At 53.2% G+C, this 26,860-nt stretch overlaps 1 protein-coding gene across 1 annotated transcript; it reads right to left on the bottom strand.

Moving 5' to 3' along the window:
• Positions 1-1,053: 1,053 nt before the first annotated feature.
• Positions 1,054-26,123, bottom strand: DPT (dermatopontin). Its single transcript, XM_079106082.1, has 4 exons — positions 25,777-26,123; positions 14,554-14,679; positions 5,781-5,888; positions 1,054-2,093 (listed from the first exon to the last, which is right to left on the bottom strand). The coding sequence occupies exons 1-4, from the start codon at positions 26,079-26,081 to the stop codon at positions 2,027-2,029; spliced, it is 606 nt and encodes a 201-aa protein (XP_078962208.1). The 5' UTR covers positions 26,082-26,123; the 3' UTR covers positions 1,054-2,026.
• Between the last annotated feature and the right edge of the window lie 737 nt (positions 26,124-26,860).

Raw genomic sequence — 26,860 nt, 5'->3', positions numbered from 1 at the left:
CTTCTCTCCCTTCCCGTGGTGCTGCACCAGCGGCTCGGGCCCCTTGCTGGTTGTCATCCTGAACCAGCCTGCCAGCACTGAAATATTCATGGCTCCCTTTGTGAAAGATAACACTGGGAAGCTTCTCATTGTAAATTAAAATTGTCAGGGAGGCAGAAACAGTGAGAGAGGAAATAAAGCCAAACCAAGTTTGCCAAGGTATTTCAGTGGTTATGACCAAGAAGGGTGCCCTTAGCTCCATCCTGCCAGGGCCACAATGGGGGCTCAGTGGGAGATGCAGTCACCCTCACTGAGGACCGAGAGTCGCCATCTTGACCACCTCCACGGGTGGAGTTTTTGCTGTGTACCTGTTCCTGGTACATAGTAAATATTTGCTAAATAAACGAATGGCCTTGGGGGAGTCACTAATCTGTTTCCTGGCCTATGAAAGAATGCAAGCCACCATATGACAAATGCCAGGCGTGGGATCATTAAAGATATTTTGTTTTTTCCTCCTTCTCTTCCTCTTTTTCTTCTTTCTCCCCAAGATTGAGTCGATCCTGGGTTTCCCTTTGAGTAGACTTCTTGTGGTCCATCCCAGAGTAAATCTAGAACCCCTGGGGATCTTCAGACCAAAATAGTCCTTTCAATGTGGGTGTGTGGCAAGGTGCATCCCTGGGGTTTTGCCTGGACCCTCCATTCCTGGGAGAGAGAATGAAGGAAGGGCAGCACGGATCACAAAAGGCAAGTTGCTTGGTTCAAGGAAGTAGGGGCTTCCTGTGGTTCAGTTGCCTGTGAGACCTTGGGGTGTGGGGGGCGGACGGCAGCCTCAGTCAGGGTAGACCCGACGAGGCTCAGAGGCAGAGAAACACCCTCCCGCCACTGTGGGGTCCTCGGTCGAGTGAGCTCTTAGCACTTTCTGTTTCGACTATCTGATCCCTGACTCTGCCACCATCGTCTTTGTATTCCAGGGTCCTGGGCAAATCACAGGGCTGAGCTGGATTTGCAGAATGAATGAATGAACAATCAGAAAGGGGAGGGGTAGGAGCAAAAATGGACCCTCGACATATGCAGCATGGTTATGTTAAGAGTTTTATTCCTTTTATGAGGAAGAGAATACAAAGGGCCAGGTCCAGGGACATCACAGGAGGAAGAGAGAGCGGCACCTCAGCAGAAGACACCCCATGCTAACCTAGACAGGAAATGGATCCTCCGGGCTGCCTTTCCCACCCAGACAACCAGGCCCAGTGTGGGAGGGTTGGCCAGCGGCCGGCGGGCTGCAGACATGTACCAGCCCTCCCGGGAGTCCTGGGCAAGTCTCTGGCTGCCAATGACCCCACACTCCTTCCCACTCCCCAGAGCAACCCGGCCACGCTCGTCTAGCCAAGCTCGCGTCTGAGTCCCGTTCTCTGACCTCTCTCTGACCACAGCCCCTGCGTGCATCCTCAGCGCTGGGTGTACAGACACTCGCCTTTGAGTTGAGGAGATTCAGCTCGGCCCTCAAACCCTGCAGCCCCCTTTCACCTGCTGGTCCCCCCGCCCCGAGCACAGAGCTCTGCAGACTCCTGGGGGTCTGTCTCTTCAAGGCAGAGGCCTGTCTTGTGAGGACCCTGGGTGTCATTTCAGCAGACTTAGCTGTAGAGAACCCGGGCGCCTACCCCTCCGAGCTCTGCCCGCCCTCCCACTCTCCGTCCCTCCCTCCAAGTTCTCTGTGCTGAACTCAAAGCTCATTTTATGGTAAAAGCAGCAGCAAGGCGAGTCAGGGTCCCAGAGGTGACCAAAGCAGCACACTGGGTACGTGCCATGCAAGGAGTTGTCGCCAGGCATGGAGACAGTTGCTATGGAATATGTTGAAGCGAGAAATGTGGCTTAATTGTGGATGTGATTATAAATGTGATGCTAGTCAGAGAGGCCCAGGCAGCTGGCATGGCTGTTCCCACATCAGGGAGGAGAAAGGGCGGCAGAAGCAGCCCCAGGAGTTCCAGCCGCCATTAACCGTGCGACTCCAGGCCTCCTTTCCTTCACCCAGGTCCCGCAGGTGGCAGATCTAAGCATTTGCGAACTCACAGTCGTAGTCTGTCATGCGGCACATTATGAACTTCCACTGGCGATCCCTGTGGGGAGGTCCGGAAAGGGATGTCAGCGAGGAGAGCCGCCCACCGGGAGAGTCCCTGAGCCGCCCAGCAGAGGAGGGACCCCTGCTGGGAACAGGATGGATCTAGGAGCTGAAGGGACGCCTAGCCTCCCGTGTTTGCGGAAGACTTGTCCACGAAGTCTCCAGAGAACCCACAGACCTGCGGGAGGCCAGGCTGCCCCTTGCAGGGGACGAGGCCCCAGCCATGCAGAGGATCCTGTTCCCCGCTGGTGGTCAGCTCCAGAGCGTCCCCCAGGACCGGAGGGCCGGAGGCCTGCGGTGTGGAGTGAAGCTCCCCAGCGTGGTGCACCTTCCTTGACACTTCTTTCTCCACTGAGGGCTCCCCTGTACCAGCTTGGCCTGCACGTCTCTTAAGAAAGCCCGATGCAGAGAAAGGAAGGGAGGGGAGCACTCTGGACGCCCCGAGGTGAGAGGACATGCCTGCCATTCTGGACCACTGGAAATAGAATTGCCCGATCGTTCTCGTCGGGGAGGGGCACATGGGACAAAGAATCGCTCAACTTGGAGAAGAACATGGTCTGGCGACACGTCAAGGAAGGGTCCCTGCTAAGGGCAAGGCCCTGCTCTTCATTCAACCACTTAACTGCCTCTCAGGCGTCCACCCTGCCCGACTCTCCTGCCATCCTGCACCATTTAACAGCAACCACAGTGACTGAGCTGTGAGCACCGAGCCCCTCCAAGGCTCCCGGCCTGCTCCACAGCACACGTCTCTCCACCTCTCACACGGGCCTACTGAGGTGAAGAAGCAGCCTGGGAGGGTGAGTTCCTCTCAGGGAATACAAGTAACAGGCAATGCGGCCAGATTCCAGATCTGCGGGAAACAAATCTTGGCCTTTTTCTTACACCACACTCTCTCTCAGCAAGGTATCCCTATCCCACCAGAGGATGCAGCTACCACACCCCTTGCTCAGTCCTAACGAAGGGCAAAAATAGCTTCTCTGTATTCGATTATTCAAACCCTTCCAAAGCACAGCGGGATCCTTTAACTCAGAATCATCCTTCTGAATGGGAAGTGGGATGCCCACTTGTTCTGGAAGACGATGTACCCTGCTGGAGCCGTCCAAGGCAGGCTTCACAGTGCCAACTGCTGCTCTAGGTATCTCTTTAGGGCCGCTGGGAGCACACTCCCTAGCTGAGTCTTTGAGGCCCTGGGTGATCAGCTATTCATTGGTATTTGTTCCTACAATTGTCAGCAGAGGACATGATTTGTTCTAGATATTTAGCAAATTGGTGGCAGGTCTTGTTTACTTGTGTACCAAGAAACAGAGATAAATGAGACTTAATGGCCAACTGTTCACACTGCTTTTAAAAAGCAGTTAATTTATCCTGAGAGAATTTGGTCCTAATGGGACTAAGCCGTTCCACTAGGTTCAAACTCCGGTTTCCTTCCAGGATGGTGATTTTCAGCCAGGGGCAAATTTGCTCCTTAGGGTATATTTGGCAATGTCTGCAAACAGGTTTGCTTGTCACCACTGGGGATGAGACACTAGTGCCATCTAACGCATAGGCCACACATCTAGAATCACAGGACACACCTCTGTCTCCAGATGTCCACAGTGATAATGCAAGTTGAGAAGTTCTTCCCCAGGAGGGAGCCACCATGATTGGCATATGAAGGGAGAGCAGGTGCCCAGTGAGCCCTCACTGACAGTACCATCCAACCTGGGCCTCGGCATCTTCAGAAGGGTCAGGAGACCCTACTCGTAGATCCCTAAGCCACTGATATAAGTGATAGCAGCAAAATTGCATGGGTGAAGTCATTCTATTTTGGGGGGTTCATTTTTAAACAATGTTATGATGCATACCTTAGTTTTCTATGATTCTGGGTTATCCACATAACTGAAAATTTCCAGACCACCAGGAATTGAGCATTTGAATTGCCAAAATATATTTATTTTGTAAAATTTTGGATGTCCTCTCTCTGTACTGTATCTTTCCTTCCTTCTTATTCAGGAAATGGAGAAAACATTTCTTTCTGACTTGCAGACATTGTTAGGAGCACTGAGCACCCTTCTATGATACTGTGCCCGTTGCATCATGGGAACACCTCCCTGCCGGATGGCACTAGCTTCCCAAATTTGCTGAGTTCTCCGGTCTTTCTTTTCCTTAAATATTTTTGTTGTGCATCACATCATTCAGCTATTTCTTCTCACTGACGAAATGCGTTTTATTCTAAGTAATATTCTCTAAGTTGCTCCTTCTAGAAAATAGGTAAGTGAGTTAAAAATGTGTCTCAAGAAAAAAATAAGTAAGGTGTGAGAACTGTGGGGTTCTTCTGTGGGTGTTTTGTTCTTGTTCATGGAGCCTGCAACCCGTACTGTGCTTTTCCAGAACTATTTAATAGCTTTCTTAAAGGAATTCTATGCCATCTTAAATAAGTTATCTTCAGTTAAGTGAGGTATAATTTCATTTGAAAACATAAATATACACAAAAGATAAGTCACACTTGAATTCAGCATAGCCTGTTATCTAATGAACTAATGTAAGTTTTATTCAGTTTGAAAAACATGCTTTGGTAATTTTCCAGGAATTCATTTCTGTATAAAGTGACCACCAGCTTACTAAAAGTAGGTAAAAATCCATCTTTTACCCCTGAATTAACCTGCACCTCTTTCTAGATCATAGTGGAGCTAGGGATGAACCCCATGCAGGGAGCATATCTGCAGGAATTTTGATTCCTGTTTTCTTTTTATTGCTTTGTCTTGATATATTCCAGATGGGGTTGTGGAGCTGACCGTGAGAGGAGATTTCAGTCCATGTTTGTTTCTTTTTTCTTAGGTTAAATTTTCCTCTTTCATTTAAAAAAAAATTCTAGCTTTGTCAAGGATAGAGGTATTCCTCTTTCATTTCTAAATATGTTTAGTGGGTGCTCTGGTCTGATGTTAGTGCCCCCAGTTCATAGGCTGGAAGCTGATACCCAGTGTACCAGGGGCATTAAGAGGTGGGGCCTCTCAGGAGGTGACCAAGTCTTGAAGGCTCTGCCCTCACCCATGGGATTAGTGCCCTAATAAGGAGGTTGAGAGGAGCTGCCTTGTCCCATCTGCCTATGAGGACACAGTGAGAAAGTGCCACATGTGCAGCAGAGAGCAGCCCTTACCAGACATGGAATCTGCCGGCACCTTGATCTTGGGCTTCTTAGCCTCCAGGTGAGAAATAACTTTCTGTTGTTTATAAATTACCCAGCCTAAGTTTTTATGTTATAGCCACCCAAACCCACTAAGAGCGTAGGCTATTGTATTCCTCTCTCCCTTCCCCCTCCCCTCCTCTCTTCCTTCCTGCAACCCAAGGTGGGGGTCGTATAGGTTAGGGGGACAGAGTCCAGTGTGACAATGGTGCTCTGCAACTATTTTTGCCCTCTGCCTTTGATGCTTGGTGAGAAAAGTGCTCTTTGCAATTGCATGTGGAGAAGAGCCTGGGACCTCGGGGGACACCAGGCTTAGGACTCTGCTGGGGTCAGGTGGAATCCACCCTCATCTCCAAGGGGGAGCTGCCCTGGGAGGGGAGCTCCTGAGCCCAGCTCACTTCTCCTTGCCGCCTGCACTCCAGCCAACTCCTCAGATAACCCTTGACTGAGCAGGAAACTAAAGTAGGGAACACTCAGCGGGCAGTGTCTGCAGGCGTGACCTCAGGGAAGGGACCCTCTCACCTTTCCACGGCAGAGAAAGTGGTGGTTGCTCCTCGAATGTAGTAGTCATAGTTGTAGGAAATCATGTCCATCTCCTCCCCATAGTGGCCTGGGTATTCTGTCGTCAGCCTGTGGGGAGCACAGAGGGGTGGAGGAGAAGGTCAAGCTCGCCACGATGGCAGGGGGCAAGCAGCAGGCAGCACGGAGAGGGACGAGGGATGGACGCCTTGGGTTACAGCCCTCCAAGCCCCTCCAGGCCCCAGGGCAGCGCCCTCCTGCCACCCTGTCCCCCTTTCCTGCCTGCACGATGAAGAGGCACAGACTCCCCGGACTTGGATGCAGCATCCAGTGGATCACTCTGTTCAAGGTGTCAGGGATAATACTACAAACTGCGGAGTAGGCTCATTATTACATCATAAAATCAACTGATTTGGCCATGACCAGCTTTAAACAGGAAGAAATAAAATAGAACAGAAGATATCAGAGAATGCATTGCAAGCAATAAAGATAAGTTTGCATGTGGGGGCAAATTTTTTTGTTTCAAATATTCGTGTATGTATATCAATGTGATGTACATATTGTGTGATAGTTTAATATATATTTCTTATGTGTCATAATTAAACAAGTGTTCAAAAATATTTAACTAAAATGTAAGCTCCCCAGGTGGAGTTTTTGCTGTGTACTGGTTCCTGGTACATAGTAAATATTTGCTAAATAAACAAATGGCCTTGGGGGAGTCACTAATCTGTTTCCTGGCCTATGAAAGAATGAAAGCCACCATATGACAAATGCCAGGCGTGGGATCATTAAAGATATTTTGTTTTTTCCTCCTCCTCTTCCTCTTTTTTCTTCTTTCTCCCCAAGATTGAGTCGATCCTGGGTTTCCCTTTGAGTAGACTTCTTGTGGTCCATCCCAGAGTAAATCTAGAACCCCTGGGGATCTTCAGACCAAAATAGTCCTTTCAATGTGAAATGGGTTATCCAAGTCTATCTCCATCCCCAAGACCACCCGGGAAACAGCTGGTTAATGAGTGCCGGTCATTCCATTTGGTTTATGTTCATCATACTGATGACAGAAAGATCTTCCCCTTTGTAGACTAACGATCTTCCTCCTAAGATTATAAGGGTGGTCATAAAATCTGGAGAAGACTGAGTTTTAAGCTGCAGGGGTCCTTGGAGGATTCTGGCGTACAGACGCAGCAGGACAGTGGTCAGCCCAGGAGTTCTGGGCATGAGTGGGACCCAAGGCCACTCCTGGCTCATGGTCATGGCTTTGTCCACATTGCTCCCCTCCCTGCCTCCTGGGATCTTTCTCCGTCAAATGCCAAGCTCAGCCCATAGTGGGCCGCGTGTGTCTGCTTGATGTGCAGATGAAGGAAAGTCAGGCTGTTAGTTCAGGTGCCCATTTTGTGCCTCTGAGGAGACCTGGAAGCAGGACTTCCTAATTCTAATGGAAATGCCAGTTAAACGTCTCATAATGGACCTAGTAGGGCCTTGTTTGAATCCCACTGGTTTGTGCCCTGGAGATTCTAATAGGACTGTGTTAATGTTTTACCCACCCCCCAAAAAAAGGAGATTATTGAGAACATGAATAATGTTCAATGGGATTTTGGGGATGGAAGTCCTTTTATTTCAGAGAACATAAAATACTCTCCAGAACAGAACTGTTTGTATATGAGGTATAAAGGTTAATAATCAATCACGTTTTTATCTCTGCCAAGGCAGTGTTTTATGTTTGGCAATAGTGTGTTAGGCTAAATTCAATTGCCAAAACTATTTGGAAATAATCAGGCTAGATTTTTGCATTTTAAGTTTATATTGGCCACTCCAATCTGCCCTCTGATTACTTGGATAGTTAAGTACATTTGGAATTCAGTGGGGGAAAAAAAACTTGCATTTTTTGATAAACAGCAAGAAGCTTTGAACCCCAAAGGGGGAAAGGATGATCCAAAGCTTTCAGTAACTAGGATTCTCCATGACTTCATGTTTGGTAACAGACACAAGGTTGCCTGCTGGAGAGGAAAGTGCATCTGGGAAGCCTGCTGTGGATAGGGCTGCTGCCCAGTGAGTTTCTAGAATGTTCTGGGGAAAATACAGCACATGCTCACTGATCCCAGCTGGATTCAGTTTTGTTTGACGTTTGGAAGTTTCTTTGTTTTGTATCATAAAACCATGAGATCAAGTTAAAAGAATATCTCACAAAACTCCAGATAACGGGGATAGAGAAATCACCCTGACTTTATGAAACTAAAAATATGGAGGGAGACATGGCCCAATCATTGGTAGAAAGAAAACCTCCCAAACACCACCCATAGCAAGAACGTGTGTTTCAGCACCGCTCGGGAGTCTGTATTTTTGAACCAGATGGATGTGTCTCCATTTGGTTGTTGATGATACTTACCCGCATCCTAATCCGTGAAAGCCCCTGCAATGGCTCCTCAGAGAGAAGAAAGGATTTGAACTTTCAGAGGTAGACACTAGTGAGACAGGGCGTGGGGACTAGCCGGGAAGTACAAGAGGCTCCAAGGAAGCACCATGGTAGGGGACTGTGGACCGTGGCATTGGCCTTCCTCAGGGCAGGTGTGACTCCGACTTCCTTGTGAATTACTAGGTCACTCTAGGGCAGTTTTGGCAAAGCCACTTCAAACCGAGCCTTGCCACACATCTCTAGACCGATTAAAACAGTCAAAGAAGCCTTCAGCTTGGCACCATGGAGGGAGGGCAGGTCAGGAAGGTGGCTTTGCTTAATTTCTTGACCTGATTACTACCTAATTCAAAAGTCCTGTTCTAATGCCCCACAGCAGGCCAACCCCACATATTCAGCATTTGATTAAAATAATGCAACTGTGTCTGGCATCTTGCTTCTTAACCTTGGCCATACAGTGAGCTCCCAGGAGCCCGTGCAGATGTGGGCACCGAGAAGCCCCCTGTAGGCTTGCCGTTGGGTTGGCTTACAAGCTACATTCAACCAATGAGAAGAGATCCCCCTTCTGACAGGCACACCATGGGGGACTTCCTGAAGTCAACCCAGCCTGCTCACGATCCATCCTCATACAGGGCTGTTTCAGCAAGCAGTCAGGCATGAGAACCTGTCACACAAGGCTGCTTTGTCTGCGTCAGCAATGCCCTGACCCCTCCAACAGGTGTTGCATCTGAACCAGTTCAGATTATTTTTGCAAATACAGGAAAAACAAAATCCAATGCAACCATGTATAAAGAAAAGTGCCCATGAAGGAATAAATACCCCAGCTTACCTCCAGAGGGCTGGGGCTTGGCCAAGTGGGACTGATGGACCAAGGCCTCTGTAGGGCCCTTCTCTGCAAAGATAGCCTGCACCCTGGAGCTGGGGTTGAGAACGAGAGTCAGACGGCTGCACTCTCGTGGCTCTTGGGGGTTCATATTTCATCAGTTCAGTGTGTATCACAAGATACGGGAACACAGTTCCAGGGATATCTGTGGCTTAAATTGAAAGAGGAGCATCCCTGAACATTTTTCAAACTGCTCTCTTGGATCTGAGTTTCCAGCTCTCCATCCAAGCCCAGGCCTGGGTGGCAAGCACCTGTGTTTTGACTCAGTTGACTTTCATCAGTCACACGATGCCACCGCCCTTCTGGGCCTGCACACCAGGAGGGACGACTTCACCCCAACTTACCCTCCACTGAAGTGACCACTTCCCTGGCTTCGCCACCAGCTGCCTCTGGTGCTATTTCCTACGGCTTTGCTCCCAGAGGTCTTCTTTCCTCACTAAGGTGGGACGTGGCTCAGAGCTGTGCAAAGAGCAGGGGTCTTGGAGCAGATGGCCCTGCGTGGCTCAAGTGTGGCCCTTTGAAGAAAGCCACAACTTCTGGCCCTCATTTCCCGCTCTGTGGAGCAGTCCTGCAGATGCTGGGTGTGAGCATTACCTGAGCTTACACAGGAGCACAGGCTCGACTTCAGCACCTAAGAGCTGTCCTCGTTGTCGTCATTGGGAGCTCCACCCCAGGCTATAAATTCTATCTATATCCACTCACACTCATCCGCTGACTGGGTGCACGAGTTGCTGTGTGGAGAACTGACGCGTGGCCTCCAGGATCCAGGAGGGAGGTGCAGCAGAGGAGGCACAGTGAAGACACAGACCTGGCTGCGATCCCAAGGCTCGTGTCCTAAGCAGCGAGGAGGCCCAGACTTGGGTGAACCAACACTGAGGCCCCCAGACACATTGGAAATTCCTGCTTCTGAGGTTTGGGTACAGGAGGGAGGCCCTGCCCGTCCATGTGCAGCAGCAAAGACAGGTCTGAATTATGACCGTGGCTCCGTAATGGCACAGCCACCCCAGCTGAGGAAATGCATGACCCATTCCACCCAGAGGGGCTGCTTGGGCAGGATGAGCACCTGGTGCCCGGCGCAGCACAGATGAGGTTGCTCGCGGGCCTGGGTGTGCTGAGCCTAGCAGGAGCAGCTTTAAATTCTCAGAGCCTGGGGGTTCCCATCTCCGTACCAATGCTTCCAGCTCTTTGGGAGGAATCCACATAGAAGCTGTCCTCTCACCAGGCCTCTGGGAAATGGGCTACCAGAGGTCACCCTCCAGGGGCAGCGGCAACAGACAGCACGGTGGAGGGACCTGCGAGTCATTCCTGTCCCTGACATAGCAGGACGAGGAGAGGCTTGCACACACACCCATCTTGCCCTGAAACGTGGGCGATGAGGCCCAGAGCTGAGCAGGAGCTTCGAACGGGTGCTTTGGAGGGGAGGAAGCAACGGGCGACTTGGCGGATTTCATTGTTAACCAGGGCTGTCCAGGACTTTGGAAAAACCACACTCTGGCTTGTGACTTGGGAACGGAGAGAGGGGGGCTAGGCCGCAGGGAATGTGAAGTCGGAGATTTACAGAGTCCCTGGGATGAAGGAAGAGGCAAAGGTCAGGCAAGTCGATGACTTATATATTTTCCAGTGAACCCACTGAAATACCACTGACCGTTTAGAAAAGGCAACAACTGCTCGGTGCAGGCCCTTGGCTCCGGGGACACGCTTGGTCTCTGCCTGGCCGGGAGACAGTCTGGTGTGCGTCAGGCAGCAGCTGGGCCTGCTCAGAGAGTGAGCTGTAGTGCAGCGCTCTCCGAAGGGGGGCTCCTCCAGGGACATGTGTTGGTGGCTTGCAGACACTGGACAGGCAGTTTAAATTCTCCCTTACAAATAAATACATGCACATTTACATGCTGTCCAATCCAGAGGGGACCGTTTGGAAACCATGTCTGCATCCATCAGGAATGCACTTTCTTGCCAGGGTTAATGAGGCGACGCTGTCCGGCGAGAAATGGCACAGCCCACATCGGAGCAGCACCTTGGTTCCCACCAAACAAATAAACCCTGTGCTCATTTGGGAATTGGCTGATGATCTGTTTTTTCCAGCTCAGAGTGGTGATATGTCCAAATCCCTAAATGTTCTCAGCACAGAGATGCTAGACACTCAGCTAGTTCAAAACAGTACCCGGCATCTTTCCAAAGGGAAGGGAAAGAGCGGGGTCCCCACCATTGAAGCGGAGTTCCCTGGGAGGTGGAACACCAGTCACGGTGAAGTAAGGGGCGGTTTCGCATCAGAGGGTCATCAGGTGGGAGCACAGTTCTAACTTCACTCTGCAGGGCCCTTAAAAGGATCCAGTAAAATAAGGCACAGAAAAGATGTCTTTGTCAACCAGAAAGCTCCATCGCAGCCACCCAGTCCTGGCCACCAGGTCTAGGCCCAGCAACGTGCAGTTATTCATTTCACGGATTTATTAAGGGTCTACTTTGTGCCAGGCCATATGCTGAGATGCTGGAGAAATAAGACCCGTTTATGCCCTAGAGGATTCATCCAAGACATGATAGAACGCCGTGACTCAGGCAACTTAAATTTGCCCCTGAAACGTCTAGACGCCCGTGTGGTAGTGAGTCACGCTGCGTGCCGTGGTGCTCAGTAGACACTCATTCTGCTGCTTCCCTGAGGTTTCCTTTGAACAGGTGCCATTTCCTTTGGCCACGGTAGCTCTCAGCTCCAATACCATACCAGAAACAGAGCCCACCCCGTGGGAGCCCCCTTAGCGGACCTCACTTCACAGTCAGTTTGCCCTGCCTTTCTGCGGAATTCTCTCCTCTCCCCTGCACCATGACTGTCTGATAACAGCAATGTGTGTGCTGTTGGGGAGGGTGAGGGGTTCTAGGCTGGGAGGGGTGGACCAAGGCGAGACCCGAATGTCTTCAGCAACTCAAGAAGAGTTGCTCACCCTGTTGGTCATTAGTAGACTTGTCCCAGGTGTGTCTCCATGCCCACATCAAATTCTCACCGTCTTCATTTGTGAGTTACATTTAAGGGAGTTTTTTTTTTTTTTTTTTTTTTGGTACCAGGGACTGAACCAGGGGTTCTTAACAACTAAGCCACATCCCCAGCCCTATTTTATTTTTTATTTTGATACAGGGTCTCACTAATATACTTAAAGGCTCTGGAAATTGCTGAGGCTGCCTTTGAAACAGTGGTCCTCCTGCCTCAGACTCCCAAGTGGATGGGATCACAGGCTTGCACCACCACAACCACGAGACGCGATTTCTAAATACATAGAGGAAGGACATCTAGCATTTGTGAGGAAGCAGGGGCAGCTCGAAACCAGCCTTTGGGTAACATTGGAGTCTTGAGCTTCATAGAATAATAGTGGAATTTGAGGCTCAAAGACCTATCATTTTAGGTCTCAGCTTTCAAGTAAATATGACAGCAGCCACACTCAGAGTGTTGACACAGACTGCAGAAATCCTCAGCATGCAGGAATTCTAGGAGGTAGGGTTGCTTCTCCTTAACCAGGGTGCGGAGCAGTCTGTGCCTGCTCCGAGGGACTCTAGGATGTGTAGAGCAGTGGTTTCCGGCTGAGCCCGGCCTGAGTTACTCCACTTTGTAAAGCAGAAGTTTGTCACAAGCTACTCCATTTGTAATCTCAGTGCTGAGGTGAAATGACTCCACACCTTGTTTGTACAAGTAAATAACCACCAGCTGCCTGGCACAACCCTAAGACACCGACTGATAAATTAATCATGTTAAAACCATGACCCTCCGTGGACTTACAAGATTAATCAGAGGCACGCGGATGCCTGAGCGTATCTAACTCAGTGGAAAAACCAGGCGCACAAGCTTATGGAGGACAGCAGACCACACTGGATGAGGCAGCCCCTCAGCAGAGGTCCAAGAGGAGAGGAGCACTCTGACTCCATCGCCTGGCCACTGCCCAGGAGCCTGGCCAGGGGAAGTCAGAGAGTCGCCACAACGATTGCTAATGCAGTCAACAACCAGCTGTGCTGGCCAACAAGGCTTTGTCTGCCAGAGAGAGGCTGGTTCCATCCTGTGACATGCAGATGGGGCAGGGGACACTGCAGAAGGCTGCTCCTAGGTCCCGGCAGGCTCCCACCTGCTCCCCTCTCCTCTTGGGAACCTTTGTTCTCTTTGAAGACAGTCCTGGCGTCTGGTTGTCCTCTGCTATCACCTCTGGAACTGAGGCGTCCGAGGCTCAGAAGCCCTCAAAACACCTGGGTTCCCAGCTGCGATCCGGGGTCTTGGCAGCATGTCTGCGGACGGCCTCCAGGGAGAGCCAGGACTCGGGGCGTGGGCGAACTTCTGCATAAACATGCTGAAGAGCAATTCCCCCGAAGTCAGGGCCTAGCTTTTCATCAGATTTTCAAAACTCTGGGGAAAACAGCCGTATTTTAAGTGATGCACTGAGGCTGTTCAGAGAAGTAAAGAGACTGCACAGGAGGGGCTGGAGGAGAGGTTGCAGGAGGGCAGCTCCGGGACTGGACCCCAAGGTCCTGTGGCCTGCGACCCTCCTTCCACCTACTCCCGGGCCAGGCCTATGACTCAGGACTCACGGTGGTGGTGCCACCAACCCTGGCCATGCCTGCTCACCTGGCAGTGCAGGAGAACGGCTTTGAGGAAGCAGGCTGGGGAGCTGGGCCGGGCGCTGCTCCTTCACGCAGCCTCGGGCCTTGGCTGGCGGGAGGCCTGAGTTCACTGTCAGTGCTTCAGGCTGAGCTTTCGGGACTGCCTCTCCCCAGGGACACTGCGAGCCTCTTGGCCTCTGTGGAGTAACCCTGCCTGATGGCAGAGGCGACGTGACCCGCCGGGCTGTCCTTCCAAGCATCAGGCTGCAGAGAGCTGCGTCACTCGCCTGAGCCAGCCTTCAGATCATGTTGACCTTTGGGTCCCTTTGTCCAATGCAGAAACGCCTGGCTTGTCAGGACTTGGGACAAAGTTATCTGGGTAAATAAACACACCCATTCTCCTGGGCCCCTGGAAGCCTAGGTCGATGGAGCACTGGGCATCGGACTCAGGGGAGGGGAAGAACAAAATCTCAGGCTGTGGTTACAAATTGATCCAGAGCAGCACCTTTGTCTAGACTCTAACTCCCAGTAGGGCTGTGGGGCATCCAGGCTCCCGAGTGGGTCCTGTGGCCTGGGATGTGACAGGAAGTCAGCATGGTGGAGGGAAGAAGCACAGGCATAGGGTCGGCTGGCTCCAGCTCAAGAGTCAGCCCCACTGTGGGAAGTGGCTAGGCCATGTGGGGTCAGCCATGGCCTTGCTCCAAGTTGTGTCCCTTTCTGCCCAGAGAAGGACATGGGAGCTCTGGGTGGCTGCAAGTCCCTTGCCATGTGACTGTTCTACCGTGATCATGCATCTTCATCATGCTGTGCTGCTCTGTGACCGTGCAGCCTTACCTGAGGCCAGAAGCAGGCACCAGAGTGCCCCCAGGCTCCCCAGCAGCCCCAGGAGTGGGGGGACCGGGTTTGGCTCCCAGACTCACCAGCAGGAGTATGGGCACCTCTTGCTGTAGCGGCAGCAGTAAAATTGCCACTCCCGGTCCAGCACTGACTCGAAGTAGCGGCTCTGGAAGCCCGCCACCAGCCCGTTGTTGGAGCATGTCTGGTACCTGAGGAGAGAGCAGACCCGGAGCCTCAGGCGCTGGCAGACCCTTCCCCAGCCCCCGGCTCTGCCACACGCTCCTTCCCTGGTCTGGCTCCTAACAATGTATTCCACTTTTAAACAGATGACAGAAGTGGTGTGGAGATGGCAAAGCTCACTGATGGTATTCACATGACCCAGAGTCTTTCAGCTGGAGGGAGCTGGGGACACTGCTCCTGAGAGCCGCTATGAACATATGTGGTCAGGTGGAGGAATATGTGAATGGTGGTCATGACTTTTACAAATGCAGGACTGTATATTTTTTCCTGCCTTGTAAAATATCATCACTTTACCTGAACCTAAGCAGCAGACACACGGAGCTGCAGGGAGCGGAGGGACCCCAAACCCAGTCTGTTCTCTCCTAACAGCACCCAAGCCCAGAGGTGTGCAAGCCCTGGTCCAGAGCCTCCTGGCGGACAGCCAGGACCACCACCGGGTTCTCAGGGCTGTAAAGAACCTTGCTATCGCTCCTGGCGCCACAGGGTCCCCAGCTGCCCAGACCTGCAGCCACTGGCCCGAGGCTGGAGCATCCTCACAGGGGAGCAGCAGGCCACTGGAACTCAGCTCCCTGCAGGTCCCTCTGCTGCCCAGCACCAAGCCCTGCTCCAACACGGCGGCTCCACCCACCACAGTCCAGAAAGGTCTCCTGGTGCCCAGCCCAGCTGCTGCTGCTCCTAGAACCGCCCCTTGTGTCTGCCGGCCCCTTCCTCACCCAGGGCTGGCTGGAGGCAGTGCAGGCACTCTGTCCCCCTCCAGTGCTGGCTTCTTTCCCTCCCCACCCCACAGCACCCCAGGTTTTGCCCCTTTCTGGGATGATGAGGGCGTTGCTCTTCTCTCCCTCTGTTCTCACCTTCACCAGCTGCCCTGGTCTGTGTCCTGTTGCCATGCAGAATACCTGACCCGGTGCTTTATAGAGAATAGAGGTTTATTTAGTTCAGTTCTGGTGGCTGGAAGTCTAATGGTGTGGTTCAGGGCTCTGCTGAGGGTTTCTTGCTGCATCTTAACATGGCTGAGGGTACCACAGGCCAGACAGAGCAAGCAGACTGACCTGGGTCTCTGTCCCCTTCTTACAAAGTCAACGGTGCCACTGTGGGCCCCATCCACACGACCTCCTCTATTCCCAGTCACCTCTCAGTGGCTCCACCTCCAAAAACCGTCTACATATGAATTTGGGGATCTGATTTCCATTACGTGCACTTTGGAGGACACATTCAAACCGCAACACAAACCCTTACAAAACAGGTCTTCAGCTGCCTCTGTCTTGGCATTTCCCACTCATCCTGGTGCTGACAACCCCTTTCAAGAGTGGGCCCAGCGGGTGGTGTGTCATACAGTCCCATGGCTGCTGGAATACAGCCCTGCTTCTCCAGGAAAGATAAGTCCCCAGAAAGCACAACAGGTAAGGCAAGAGTCAGTGCCCTGGGCTGCCTGTGAGGGAGGCCCTGCTGCGACACCGTCAGCCACTGGATCATTCTGTTCTTTCTCGTTGCTGGGAACGAACGTGCAGGTCTGAGGACACTAGGCCTCAGCTGTGCGTGTGTCTGGGGGGAAGGCGGCCGCCCTCTGCATTCGGGCAGCCTTCCTCTACCCGCCATGCACACGTGGGCTGCAGGGTAGCACGGTGGGAAGGTAGCTCTGGGGCTGACCTTCCAGCATGCTCTCTGCTGCCTAACTCCTAGCAACGTGGGCAGAGCTCTGAGAGTCAAAGCAGAGCTCCTGCATGTGCCAGGAGAGAAGGAGCAGCAGGCTGGGGCCCGGGTCTGCCCCTCTCCATTGCCAGGCTACTTCCCTCAGGACTGGGCTGGCTGTGGCCTCCCTGGAGCCACGATTCCATGGGGTTCCACGGGGCTGGTTGTCCTGTGCACTCAGCCCGCCAAGGCAGTCAGTTCCCTGAAGTAGAAATGCACGTAGGGAGATAAGCCGACCGGTCTCACAGAGTGGAGTGCTAAGGACAATCCAAGTTCTAGGAATTCCCGCTGGCTGTCAGCCAGGCTGGTGGCTGAGGGCCCCGTGTGGGAGGCGTGCTGTGTCGCTTTCTCACATACCACCTCAGATAACGCTGCCCAGAGAAGACTGATTGGACCCCACAGGCGCCAGGCCTGGGAGCATGCGGAGAGCCGTCAAGCTGTCCCCAGCTTCGGTTAGACTGCCTTTTGGTGGAGTTAACCATGCTCAGGAGATTGGTGGTGAGAATCATTCCTTCCAGGATGGGGTCTTGGAGTGGAGCATTTCCCTAGTGTGAGTAGCCGAGAGGCTAAGAGCATGGGCCCTGCTGCACTGTTAGTCCTGACACCCAGCACCTTGCTTCCTGCCCCAGTGGCCTCAGTGGCCTCATCTGTAAAGTGGACATAATAATTGCACATATTATCAAGTCACTGTACAGATGACATAAGAGAGTGCACATAAGGTTCCTAGGAGTTTGTTCTTTCTATGGTTAATAAATCGCTCATGGCTGTCGTGGTTATTATTACCATTATTATCATGTTTGGTACTGGGGACTGAACCACTCAGGGATGCTTAACCACTGAGCTACGTCTCCAGCCCTTTTTATTTAGAGACAGGGTCTTGCTAAGTTGTGTAGGTCCTTGCTAAGTTGCTGAGGCTGGCTTTGAACTTGCGATCCTCCTGCCTCAGCCTCCCTGGTCACTGGGATTACAGACATGCCCACTGCAGCCAGCTCGTGGCTGTCATTGTATTCCATCTCATCTCTCATCTGCACAGTCGCTGGGTGTGCACTCAGCAGAGGCTGCTCCCCTCGAGTGACCCGTGGCCTCGTCGCTCTCCCTAGCTGGTGACAGGTGGCCTCCCGCTCTCCCTAGCAGCTGCTTTCCTAAGGCAGAGCTCACTGCTGTGGGAGTCTGGCCACCGCATTGTAGCACACCCCCTCCTCCCTGCCCAGGAGGATGCAGGGTCCTGTGGGAAGCAGCCATTTAATCTTCCGTTTGCATCCCTCACAGGCCCTGACCCAGGTCCAGCAGTGTTAATGGAAGAATGAATGAACAGTGACCGAGCAGCCATTTCCGTGGGTCAGAGGCCAACGTGACTGAGCCCCTCACTAGAGTCTGTGCAGGGCCCTGAAACTCTCTCCAAGCAGCTTCCGCGGAGCCCGGAGCCCGGAGCCTGGCTTCTCCCCAGTGGCCCGCTGGAGGGCGGGTGCAGCAGCTCCAGCTCCGCACGCCCTTCGCCTCCCCGCTGCTCTCGCTCGACATCGTCTTTTAAAAAGCGTCCTGTGTAGTGAGACTCACCTGAGCACTGACCTCAGCTGTGGGATTGCCGCACAGGGGCCAGGCAGGTGAGAGGGAATGGGGGGCACCCGGGAGGGGGCTGGAGGGCCTGCATTGCTGCCTTACCCCGACTCCGTTCCAGAAGAAACTGTTAGTGGTGCAAAGACCTGTCGGGGCAGAGATCCCCTCCGCGGCACCCACTCGCCGCTCCTGAACAGCCGGGGCTGCCAGCTCTCCTGGCGGGCTGGGCGCGACCCAGCCGAGGCTCCACCCTGCTTCACTCACTGTCCCCTGAAGCTCGAGAGTCAATTTCCACTTCACAAACTGCAGCAATATTAGCCCTGCTCCACCTGATACTAGAAACTTTCTGGAAGGAAATCACAAGGCAATTCCTCCTCCTCTGACAAGAGCATTTCAGACTGTTCTGAGAAAATGACCCTTCTGAAAACATTTGCTCTCAAGGCCATCGCTCTGAAAGCAAAGACAGAAGACGTCTTCTGTCTCTGCAATTGTAAGACAGAGGCAACAGGATGCAGGGAAGGAGGCCCCTGAGGAGGCAGCAGACGGAGTGCTGGGCCCACTCTGGCCTCAACGTGCTCCGTGGAGCCCCACCTCAGTCACTGAGAGGACTCCATGAAAAAGCCGAGGCAGTGACTGGAAGACCCGGGATCCAAGTTCAGATTTATTTTAGGCCAAAGCTCAAGCTCGTGAGCTTTCGGGGAACATGAAAATTAAGTCTACCTTGCCCTCTGTTTCTGGTCACTCTGGCCAGGCTTTCTCCTGTTGTCTGGATTTTTCATCAAGTCCAGGCCACTGGGCAGGAAGGACACAGAAGCCAGACAGGAGGTGTGTGAGCCTGTGGTTGTTTGTGAACCGCAGCAGGGAGTTCAGTCCCTCCTTCCCTCTGGTCCTGGGTCAAGCTCAGAGAAAGTCTGACCTCTTGGCGAGCTGCGGCCGGGTTGGGTGGGGTCTGAGCAGGGTAAAGGGCCCCAGGACCACTGTGCTCAGGAGCTCTCCAGAGCTGGTTGTGCTGGTCTTTTTATTCCCAGCTCCACAAACATATTGATGTTTCCAGGGCTGCTGTCCTATCTCTGACCCCACTGTGAAGATGGGCCAAGATCAGTGCTGACTGTAATCCAGACCAGTGTCCGGCTCCCTGTGTGGAGGGGGCTGTGTGGTCTGGCCTCCTAACTCCCTCAAATTTCTTCCCATTTATTGAAACTGAATGAGGCTTTCAATTGAACCAGGAGGGTTTCCTTCTTTTAAAGAGTCAACTTTTGCTAATTCTGTTTTCCCCAGAATAATTCTTTAAGTTGCTCTCAGGCTCTTTAAACCTGGTCCACGGAACAGTGAAACGTTCATTAAGCCTTTCAACAAATGCTCACAGGAACCTGCTCTGTGGATGGGCTGTACTTGGTCTGGAATTCTTTCTGGAGGTCTGGTACTGACAAGCAGACCCCATGATGATGGACATCAGAGCCAAGAAGCAGATGGGGACCAAAAACAGCAGAGCAGAGAAGTGGGGCCGGGGTGGGGACCACGGGGCAGGGAGTGGCAGGGCCAAAGGCGAACCCAGCTGGGAGGCAAGTCCTCCAGTCAAAGGAGCTTTCAACGTTCTGGATTTGTCTCCTATACCTGAAGCCAGTGAATCCATGATCCTTCTCACCCCTTCTGCTGACGCGTGTACCCGTCTCTGGGAAATGACAGGACCAGAAGAGAAGGAGGGGCTCTAGGTCAGCTGCTGGCACAGCTGATAACAGGCGGGAGAAGAGCTAGTTATTATTGCCACAATTGTAAGTATTTAGAATTTAATAGAAAGAGAGGCTGCATGCTAATTTCCAAACACCACTTTCTGTAAGTTTGGGGCTGCAATTCAGAGCTGTCGGGGTGGAATGCTGGTTTAGTCAGCTTTCTCCTGCTGTGACTGAGTGATCTGGCCAGCACAATCACAGAGCAGGACAGGTTTATTTGAGGGCTCGCGGTTTCAGAGGCCTTCATCCATAGAAGGCCCCTCCATTCCTTGGGGCTCGAGATGAAGCTGAACACCATGGCAGAGTGTGTGGCAGAGGGAAGGAGCTGGCATCATCAGGAAGCAGAGGGAGACTCCACTCTCCAGATACAAATATATACCCCCAGGCCCACCCCAATTCCTATCTCCAGCCCCGCCCCGCCACATCGGTGACCACTTTGATTAATCCCATCAAGGGTTAATCCACTGACCGGGTTAAGACTCTCACAGCCCAATCACTTCTCCTCTGAACCTTCCTGCGTTGTCTCACATGTGAGCTTTTGGGGGACGCCTCTCATCCAAACCACAGCAAGTGCCTCCAGGAGTCAATGAGACCAGCCTCAGAAAGCAGATCCCCACCTCCCCAGCTCAAGAGGTCCTCCTTCCTTGACAGTCCAGCTCACACTGCTGTCCTCTCCTGTGACCTGTCCATATAGCATGTCCTGTCGCTGAACAGCCTGTGGCGTGACTGTGAGCTTTTGGAAGATAAACATCCACCACTTATTACCCACCCTCCTGCCAAGGCCATAGGGCATGAGCAAAGCTATTCCTGCCTACAACTGGGTATGAGTCCTGCTGTCCACGCTCAGGTTCAAGTTGGCTGTCTGTCACCAGGCATCAAGACATGGAGCAGAAATGACCTGCTGACCAGTTTCTCTGGAAAGAAGGAACTAGCACAGGATAGAGGGCAAATACCTCCCCAAGACACAGAGTTCTGCCCATTTTGGAAAAATACAGGTTGCAGAGACTACCACAAAGTCCCTAAGAAAATCCAGACTATCTTATGAGAGGTGTTAGGGTCCTAAAAGCATTTCCAGGCCATTCAGGCTCGACACAGGGGCTTATGAACATCAGCTATGACAATATTTGTCAACCAAAAGGCCCAATGCTACCTCAGTGTGTATTAAGTTGTAACAAGATACTAATAATGTGTACTTAATATTTGGAAATTATAATTTAATTTGCTTCAAAAGCAAATTGGTCAGTATCGGACAATCTAACCCAGCAGTTTGGAATTCTGCTCCAACTACTGAAGTGATCAGCCTTGTGATGTTTATCCCAGGAGCCCTGATTTCTGCAGAGCAGTCACAGAGTCGCCGTGAAGAACGGTTGTTGGATGCTTTCCATGTCTGGGCATTGTGCTGAGATTGCACACGCATCAATAACCAAATGCCATGATAATCAGCTCCTCCATCACTTTCTTATACACAAGGAAATGCAGGTTTAGAAAGGTTAGGTAATTTCCTTAAGGACACACAGCCAGTAAAATACGTGTGTTACCTCATTTAACTCCCACAACAATTGTGGGCATTGTTTTCGTAGATGTAGAAACAGGTCTGAGGTTGGCCTGGCCATGCAAAGGCTTCAGTAGGACTGCATTTGGGGAATTTTCTGTCTGGTTCCCGAGTCTTTCAACGCTCAGAAACATACACACTCGTCCCGACTCTGGAAGTCTCATACGGATCAGAGGATCCCAGGAGCCCAGGGAGAGGCAATCTCTGAAGGGAAGAGATGAATTTTGCCGTCCTTACAAGAAGAGCCAAGAGCCCTTTTCTCCCAGACAATCAGGTCCCAGTACTGAGAAGCTTGGAGGGAGGGATCATTGGCGGAAAGCCCAGGTCTGCCAGACCCTGCTCTGCCACACAGCCACCTGGCCTCAGAAGTCCTGGTAACGGGGATGTGAGACCTTCTTTGGCTCAGCACTCACCATGGCTTTACCTAAGGAAACAGCATCAACGCCTCATGCCTGACCCTGGCACTGGGCATCAGGCTGGCTCCTCTGCCATTCCTTAGCAACAAGCGGCAGGTCTCCTTCAGAGCCGCGGTCTCCCCGAGTTTTAGACAGATGCAGCCAGTATACCCGCTTTCTAGTGCCACCATAGGGCTATACCAGGAGCTCCTCCAGGGCACAGACCCTGTGTGATCGACCCTCAGATTCCTTCATTCTGGCAAGTGCATGATGTAGCATTGGAGGGGAAGTTAAGGGAGGACTGGATCACGAGCCACACGTCGCCACGTGCCTGAGGCTAGGGCCATACCACCTGCACTGAACCTAATGGACTCACTGGCTTTTCAACGGCTGCACTCTCGTGGCTTCAGCTCCTGACCTGCGACATAAGAAGACTGTTCCGGGTACAAGTCACCAGGGCCTTCCAGGCCTGGGACTCTTGGATTTGGCTGTGGTCAGTTGCCTTTTAAATCCCATTTTTACATGCTTGTTTAGCCTTTCCATCTTGAGTGACTTCGCACCAACCTAACAGCTGTGAAGACGGCACACAGGATTCACGTCGGCCCCCCACGGCCTCCCCGCGGCTACCTTTCAGAACCCGGGTGTGTCCGTGAACCGGGAGACACTAACAACCCCACACTCCAGACTTCGTTGGGATTTCACCAGCTTTTCTACGAATGGCCTTTCTCTGTTCCGGGATCCAAACCAGATGATGCCATGCGACATTTAGTCTTCATGGCTTTTGAAATGAAGAGTTTACTATCTACTTTTTAAGTGGATGGAGACGTTAAGATCATGGGAGATGCAGGCTGGATGAGGAGCACCTCCCGCGGTCACAGGGAGCCCTGGCATCCCCTGGGCGTGCTTTTGAGATCCTCAGGAAGTTTTAAAAGACCAGGCTGCATGTTGGCCCTGGCGAGAAACCAAAATGAGACATCAACAAGAAGCTGAGCCCCTGCTGGGAATCAAGGACAACGAAGTGGACCTTCGCGGGGACCGCTCCAGCTTCTCGTCGCAGGGAAAGGGGGCCTTGGCTGGATCTGGAGGGCTCCGCACTCGGGTGACTCATCACTCACTACGTGTGTGCTGGGCCAAGGACGCCCGCACCACGCCAGGCCACCGGTCACGTTTATACTTTGTGAGGGACTCAAAGCTTGAACAAGACAGCCAGGAGCACAGGAGCAGGGCAGTAAGGAAGCTGTCAGAGTTGGGCGAGGCCGGCCGGTGAGGCTGTGCCCAGCTCCCACTCAGCGCAGGAAGCCAGCGGGCCTGGGCTGCGCGAAGCCCCGGTCCTCATTACAGTCACACGTGGACGTGTCCAGCTTCAGGCTTCCCTGGTGCCGACAGGGCTCTGTGGGACAGTGGCATTTCTCCTCTTCTTCTTGTGTGAACGGCCACTGGTGAATTCAGCTCTAGCACAGATGGCGCCAGCATAGAACACTTCCCCAAATGCAGCTCCGTGCGGACCTGCCAGGCAGAAACGAGCCTCCCCGAGCTCCAGGTTCACAGATGCTTCTGAACTGCCACCGAAGGAGGTCCGTGCCAGGCGTGGTCCTCACTGTAGACTTGCTTCGGAGCGCCCGGCCTTCTCCATAAGCACCTAAACACCGTTGTCAAGTTTGCGTTTCAGACTCTCCCCCTCTTAAAATAAACCTGAACGCTCACTTGCTTGTGCAAGGTGGCCAAGTCGCACAAAGCCAGGGACTCTCACCTCGAAGGGATCAGAACTGGAAGCCTTTGGGAAGATGGAATCGCTTCCCAGCCTGCGAGCCATGTCTTTCCTTTCAAATCTTTCACCAAGACTGGAGTCTGAGCTCAAAGTCACAGGCAGCTGAAAAATACCTGGGGCTTAACTGGCAACAGTCCTGGGGCAGCTTAGTCCTACAGGGAAGGGGCTGTCTTGCATGTTCCAGCCCAGTGACTAGAGGAGGGGGAGATGGGTAGGAGCAGGTGGGAGGGAGAAGGGAAAGCGCACTGGACCCCGCCCACCAGAATGCAGAGGGGAGGCGGGGAGAGATCTCACCGGCCAGCCTGTCTCTAGACTCTCAGGGGCCAAACAAAACCCTGTCTCGTCACCTTCTTCCTCTTTTGCTTGGGAGTTCTTGACAAACCAGCCACGAATTGGCAAGTTTAAAACTCGACATCATTTGGCTTCCCTCTCTGGCAAGGATGTCAAAAGAATCCGCAGACAGCCAGAAAAGCGAGGTACTTCCCGGCGCCGCCCCTCCATGGGCTGCAGAGGTGGCCTAGGCTGAGTGCCCATTTTCCAATGAGCCAGGAGCCTGGAGAGCTGAGCCCTGGGCCAAGGTCACATTGCACATTGTCACTAGCACCAGGATCCACTCCCAGGCCTCCCGGCTCAGAGTGCAGGGCTGTCCCTGCTGGACGGAGGAGCACAGCTGAGTGCTCCTGTCCTGTGGCTCCACAGAGGGTGTTGGAAGGAAGCCCTGCCCACGCGAGGGTGCCCTGAGACGGGGCCAGGAGCGACAGTTGTACCTAGGTCACTCCCATGCTGCTGCCTGGCGTGAGCCCGGCTGTGGGAGTCCTGGGCTCTGTCCTCCAGAAAGGCCTGATCTCTGAGTCAACCAGCTGTCTGAGGGTTTGAGATCATGCGATCTGCTTGCCAGAGGCAGCGAATGGGTACAGTTGGCCAGCCAGGCTGTGCAGGCAGCCCCGAGCCTCGCTCCCTGCCCCAGCTGCCCCTCCCCACCCTTCCCCCGGCTGGCGGGCCCTCGCTCAGCTGCAGTAACCAGGCTGGCCTTCAGGCTGGCCTGTGCTGGCAGATCCGCCTCTCCCAGAATGAAGGACTAGCCTGGGTCTGGTTCCGTGGTCCAGGCTCTCCTGGGGGAGGTGAGCTCTGGGGCCAGGAACCACGCTGGGGGTCTGTGGTGGCTCTAGGGGCCTGTCACTGTGGCTAAGCACATCATCTTTGGAGCTAAGACCGTCTAGAGCCAAATCTCAGCGTCCCACCTAAGGAAAAGCACCAGTGTAAGACCATAGTCTGTCCACCTATGGAATGATTGATAGATTTGTTTTGAGCATTAAATGAGATAATCCATACAGAGGTGCAGCAGGGTGCCTGCTCAGGGTCAGCACTCAATACACAGCAGCTGTTTTTGTCAGAGACCCCTCTCTCACCTGGCTCCTCCACCCACTGGTGTCTTTTCCTCTTGGATTGTGGTTGTGCGGCCCCTGCCTTATGATGGACCTGCCGTCCCCACTCCACGCAGTGCCCACTGAAGCCCCTCACAGGGCTGCCTGGCTCTCTCCACAGACAGCACACTGGCAGCAGCCGGCTGGGCTTCCTCCTCCTGAGCCTGCCTCCCCAGGGCTGGCCTCTGCCTCTCCCCCAGACCCCAAAGTCCAAGCTCCACCCAGGTGTGGTGAAAAACTGGCTGCCGGGACGGGCTTCTGACCAAGTACCTCCGGGGCTGGACCAGGCTGGGACAGTCACCTCAAGGGGAAGGGCAAGCTGGGACCCCTTCCATGCCCTCAGGGGAGGACAGGACCTCTCTCTTAAGGCCTGAGTAACTGTGCTCCAGCAGCAGAACCCACTTTGGGTTCAGGCGGAGAGAATGTTCTCGACACCAACAAGAGGGAGAACTGGGGATCCCCGCAGGGAGAGCCGCCTCCCCTCGCCTCCCTTTGCCTGGGTTCCACCGCCCTCTTCCCTTCCCTTCCTCTAAATCAGTGTTTCTCAAACGCTCTGTGCTGAGGGGCCAACGGTTTATTTTCCCTCAGCTACTGTTTTGAAAAATAGTAAAAAATCAATCAATAAATGACAAAATGGAAACAGGATTCCAATGCCACCGTGGTGTTAAAGAGTCTCTTGAGCAATTTGAATTCCTGCACGTGGCTATGCTGCGGACCCACGCCAGCCCCTGGACCCAGTCCAGACGAGCTTCCACCCCTGGAAGCACAACGCCTCAGGGAGCCCACCTGCCCCAACACTCGCCACCTGGGTTTGTGTCCTGGTGCCCCCGGGGCAGCCCTGCCCACCTGGAGCACACCAGGGGAAGGCAGGGCACAGGCCGTGCCAAGCTGGGGCGCCTCTCCTCCCAAAGAATCTAGTGCCTCGGGCACGAGCAGAGACGCTGCCCTTACCATTCCATGCCGGCCCTGTTGATCTCCTCCCACCAGCACTCGGAGGGCTCGCCCAGGCTCTGGGGCGTGGGCATGCAGGCGTAGTTCCACTGTCTGTCAGAACCTTCCTTCTTGCTGAAGATGCTCCTCACGGCCACCACGACCTGCCCGTGGGGACACTGGAAGCTGAAGCCCTGCCGGTTCAGGTTCACCCACCCGTCATCGCTGTAGTCGTGGTACTGCTGGTACGGGTACCCGTAGTCACCATACTGACCCCAGGCCACCGTGACCAGTGGCAGAAGCAGCCACAGGAGAGTGAGGTCCATGCTGCCTGGCGTTTGGCAAAAGAATGTCACCCTAGGTTTGCTGGGCTGACTTTTATACAGCTGCCGCCAACATGTGGCTTCCAGATGTGGGTGAACGGGATCCAAGTGCAGTGTGTCATTGCTCAGGCAAAACTTCTCCACTCTGAGAACTTGGCACGAAGTATATTCAGCTTGTTTTAAGGTGGAATTCTAGGAATATGTGGGGAACATGTAAGTTGGAGAAACTCCCTAGAGAAAGGACGACTTTATAGACAGATGAGGAGAGCCAAATGGTTCACTGCCCCTCGAACACTCTCCTGGAAAAGACTGGTCCCCAGTGTGTGTCCCTCACCTCTCATGCTCCACTCCGCGGCCCGCTGCACTGCCCCCTCACTGGCAAATCCCTGGACTTGTGCCCAACCCACCCCCACCAGAGGTGTCCGGAGTGCTGTCTCAAAATGCAACACTAGGAGGAAGGACAGCTCCACTCAGGCCCCTGCCGACCTGGTGCCTGGTCTTAGCCCAACACTGCTGGACCCTGGGTCCAGTGTGGGTGTGCTGGTGGGGGGTGACTCTCCGGAGGCCTGAGCTGCATGTGGACATACTGTGGACCCTGAGCAAGATAAGCCGGTTGTGATTTCCACAGGGAGCATCTGCCTAAGCGGCTGAAATCGGACCCGCCCACATCTAGAATCTGCTCTGCTCCCAGTTCCACAAAGGGTTAAATCTGAATACACCCCTTCTGCCCCTCCCTGTGTTTTCCTTCACACTGAGTTGTCTCTTCCTCGAGCTACAATTTA

The sequence above is a fragment of the Sciurus vulgaris genome (genome assembly GCF_902686455.1).
Source record: "Sciurus vulgaris genome assembly, chromosome: 12".
NCBI classification, from domain to species: domain Eukaryota; kingdom Metazoa; phylum Chordata; class Mammalia; order Rodentia; family Sciuridae; genus Sciurus; species Sciurus vulgaris.
Note: the sequence above shows the minus strand (reverse complement) of the source record. Positions and strands in the feature narration are given on the sequence as shown.

Coding starts and splice junctions, on each gene's coding strand:
- DPT (XM_079106082.1), bottom strand. CDS start 26,081: ATGGACCTCACTCTCCTGTGGCTGCTTCTGCCACTGGTCACGGTGGCC. Junction 14,680..25,776: donor AACAGGGCCGGCATGGAATG/GTAAGGGCAGCG, acceptor CTCTCTCCTCAG/GTACCAGACATGCTCCAACA. Junction 2,094..5,780: donor ACTTTCTCTGCCGTGGAAAG/GTGAGAGGGTCC, acceptor ACCTCCCCACAG/GGATCGCCAGTGGAAGTTCA.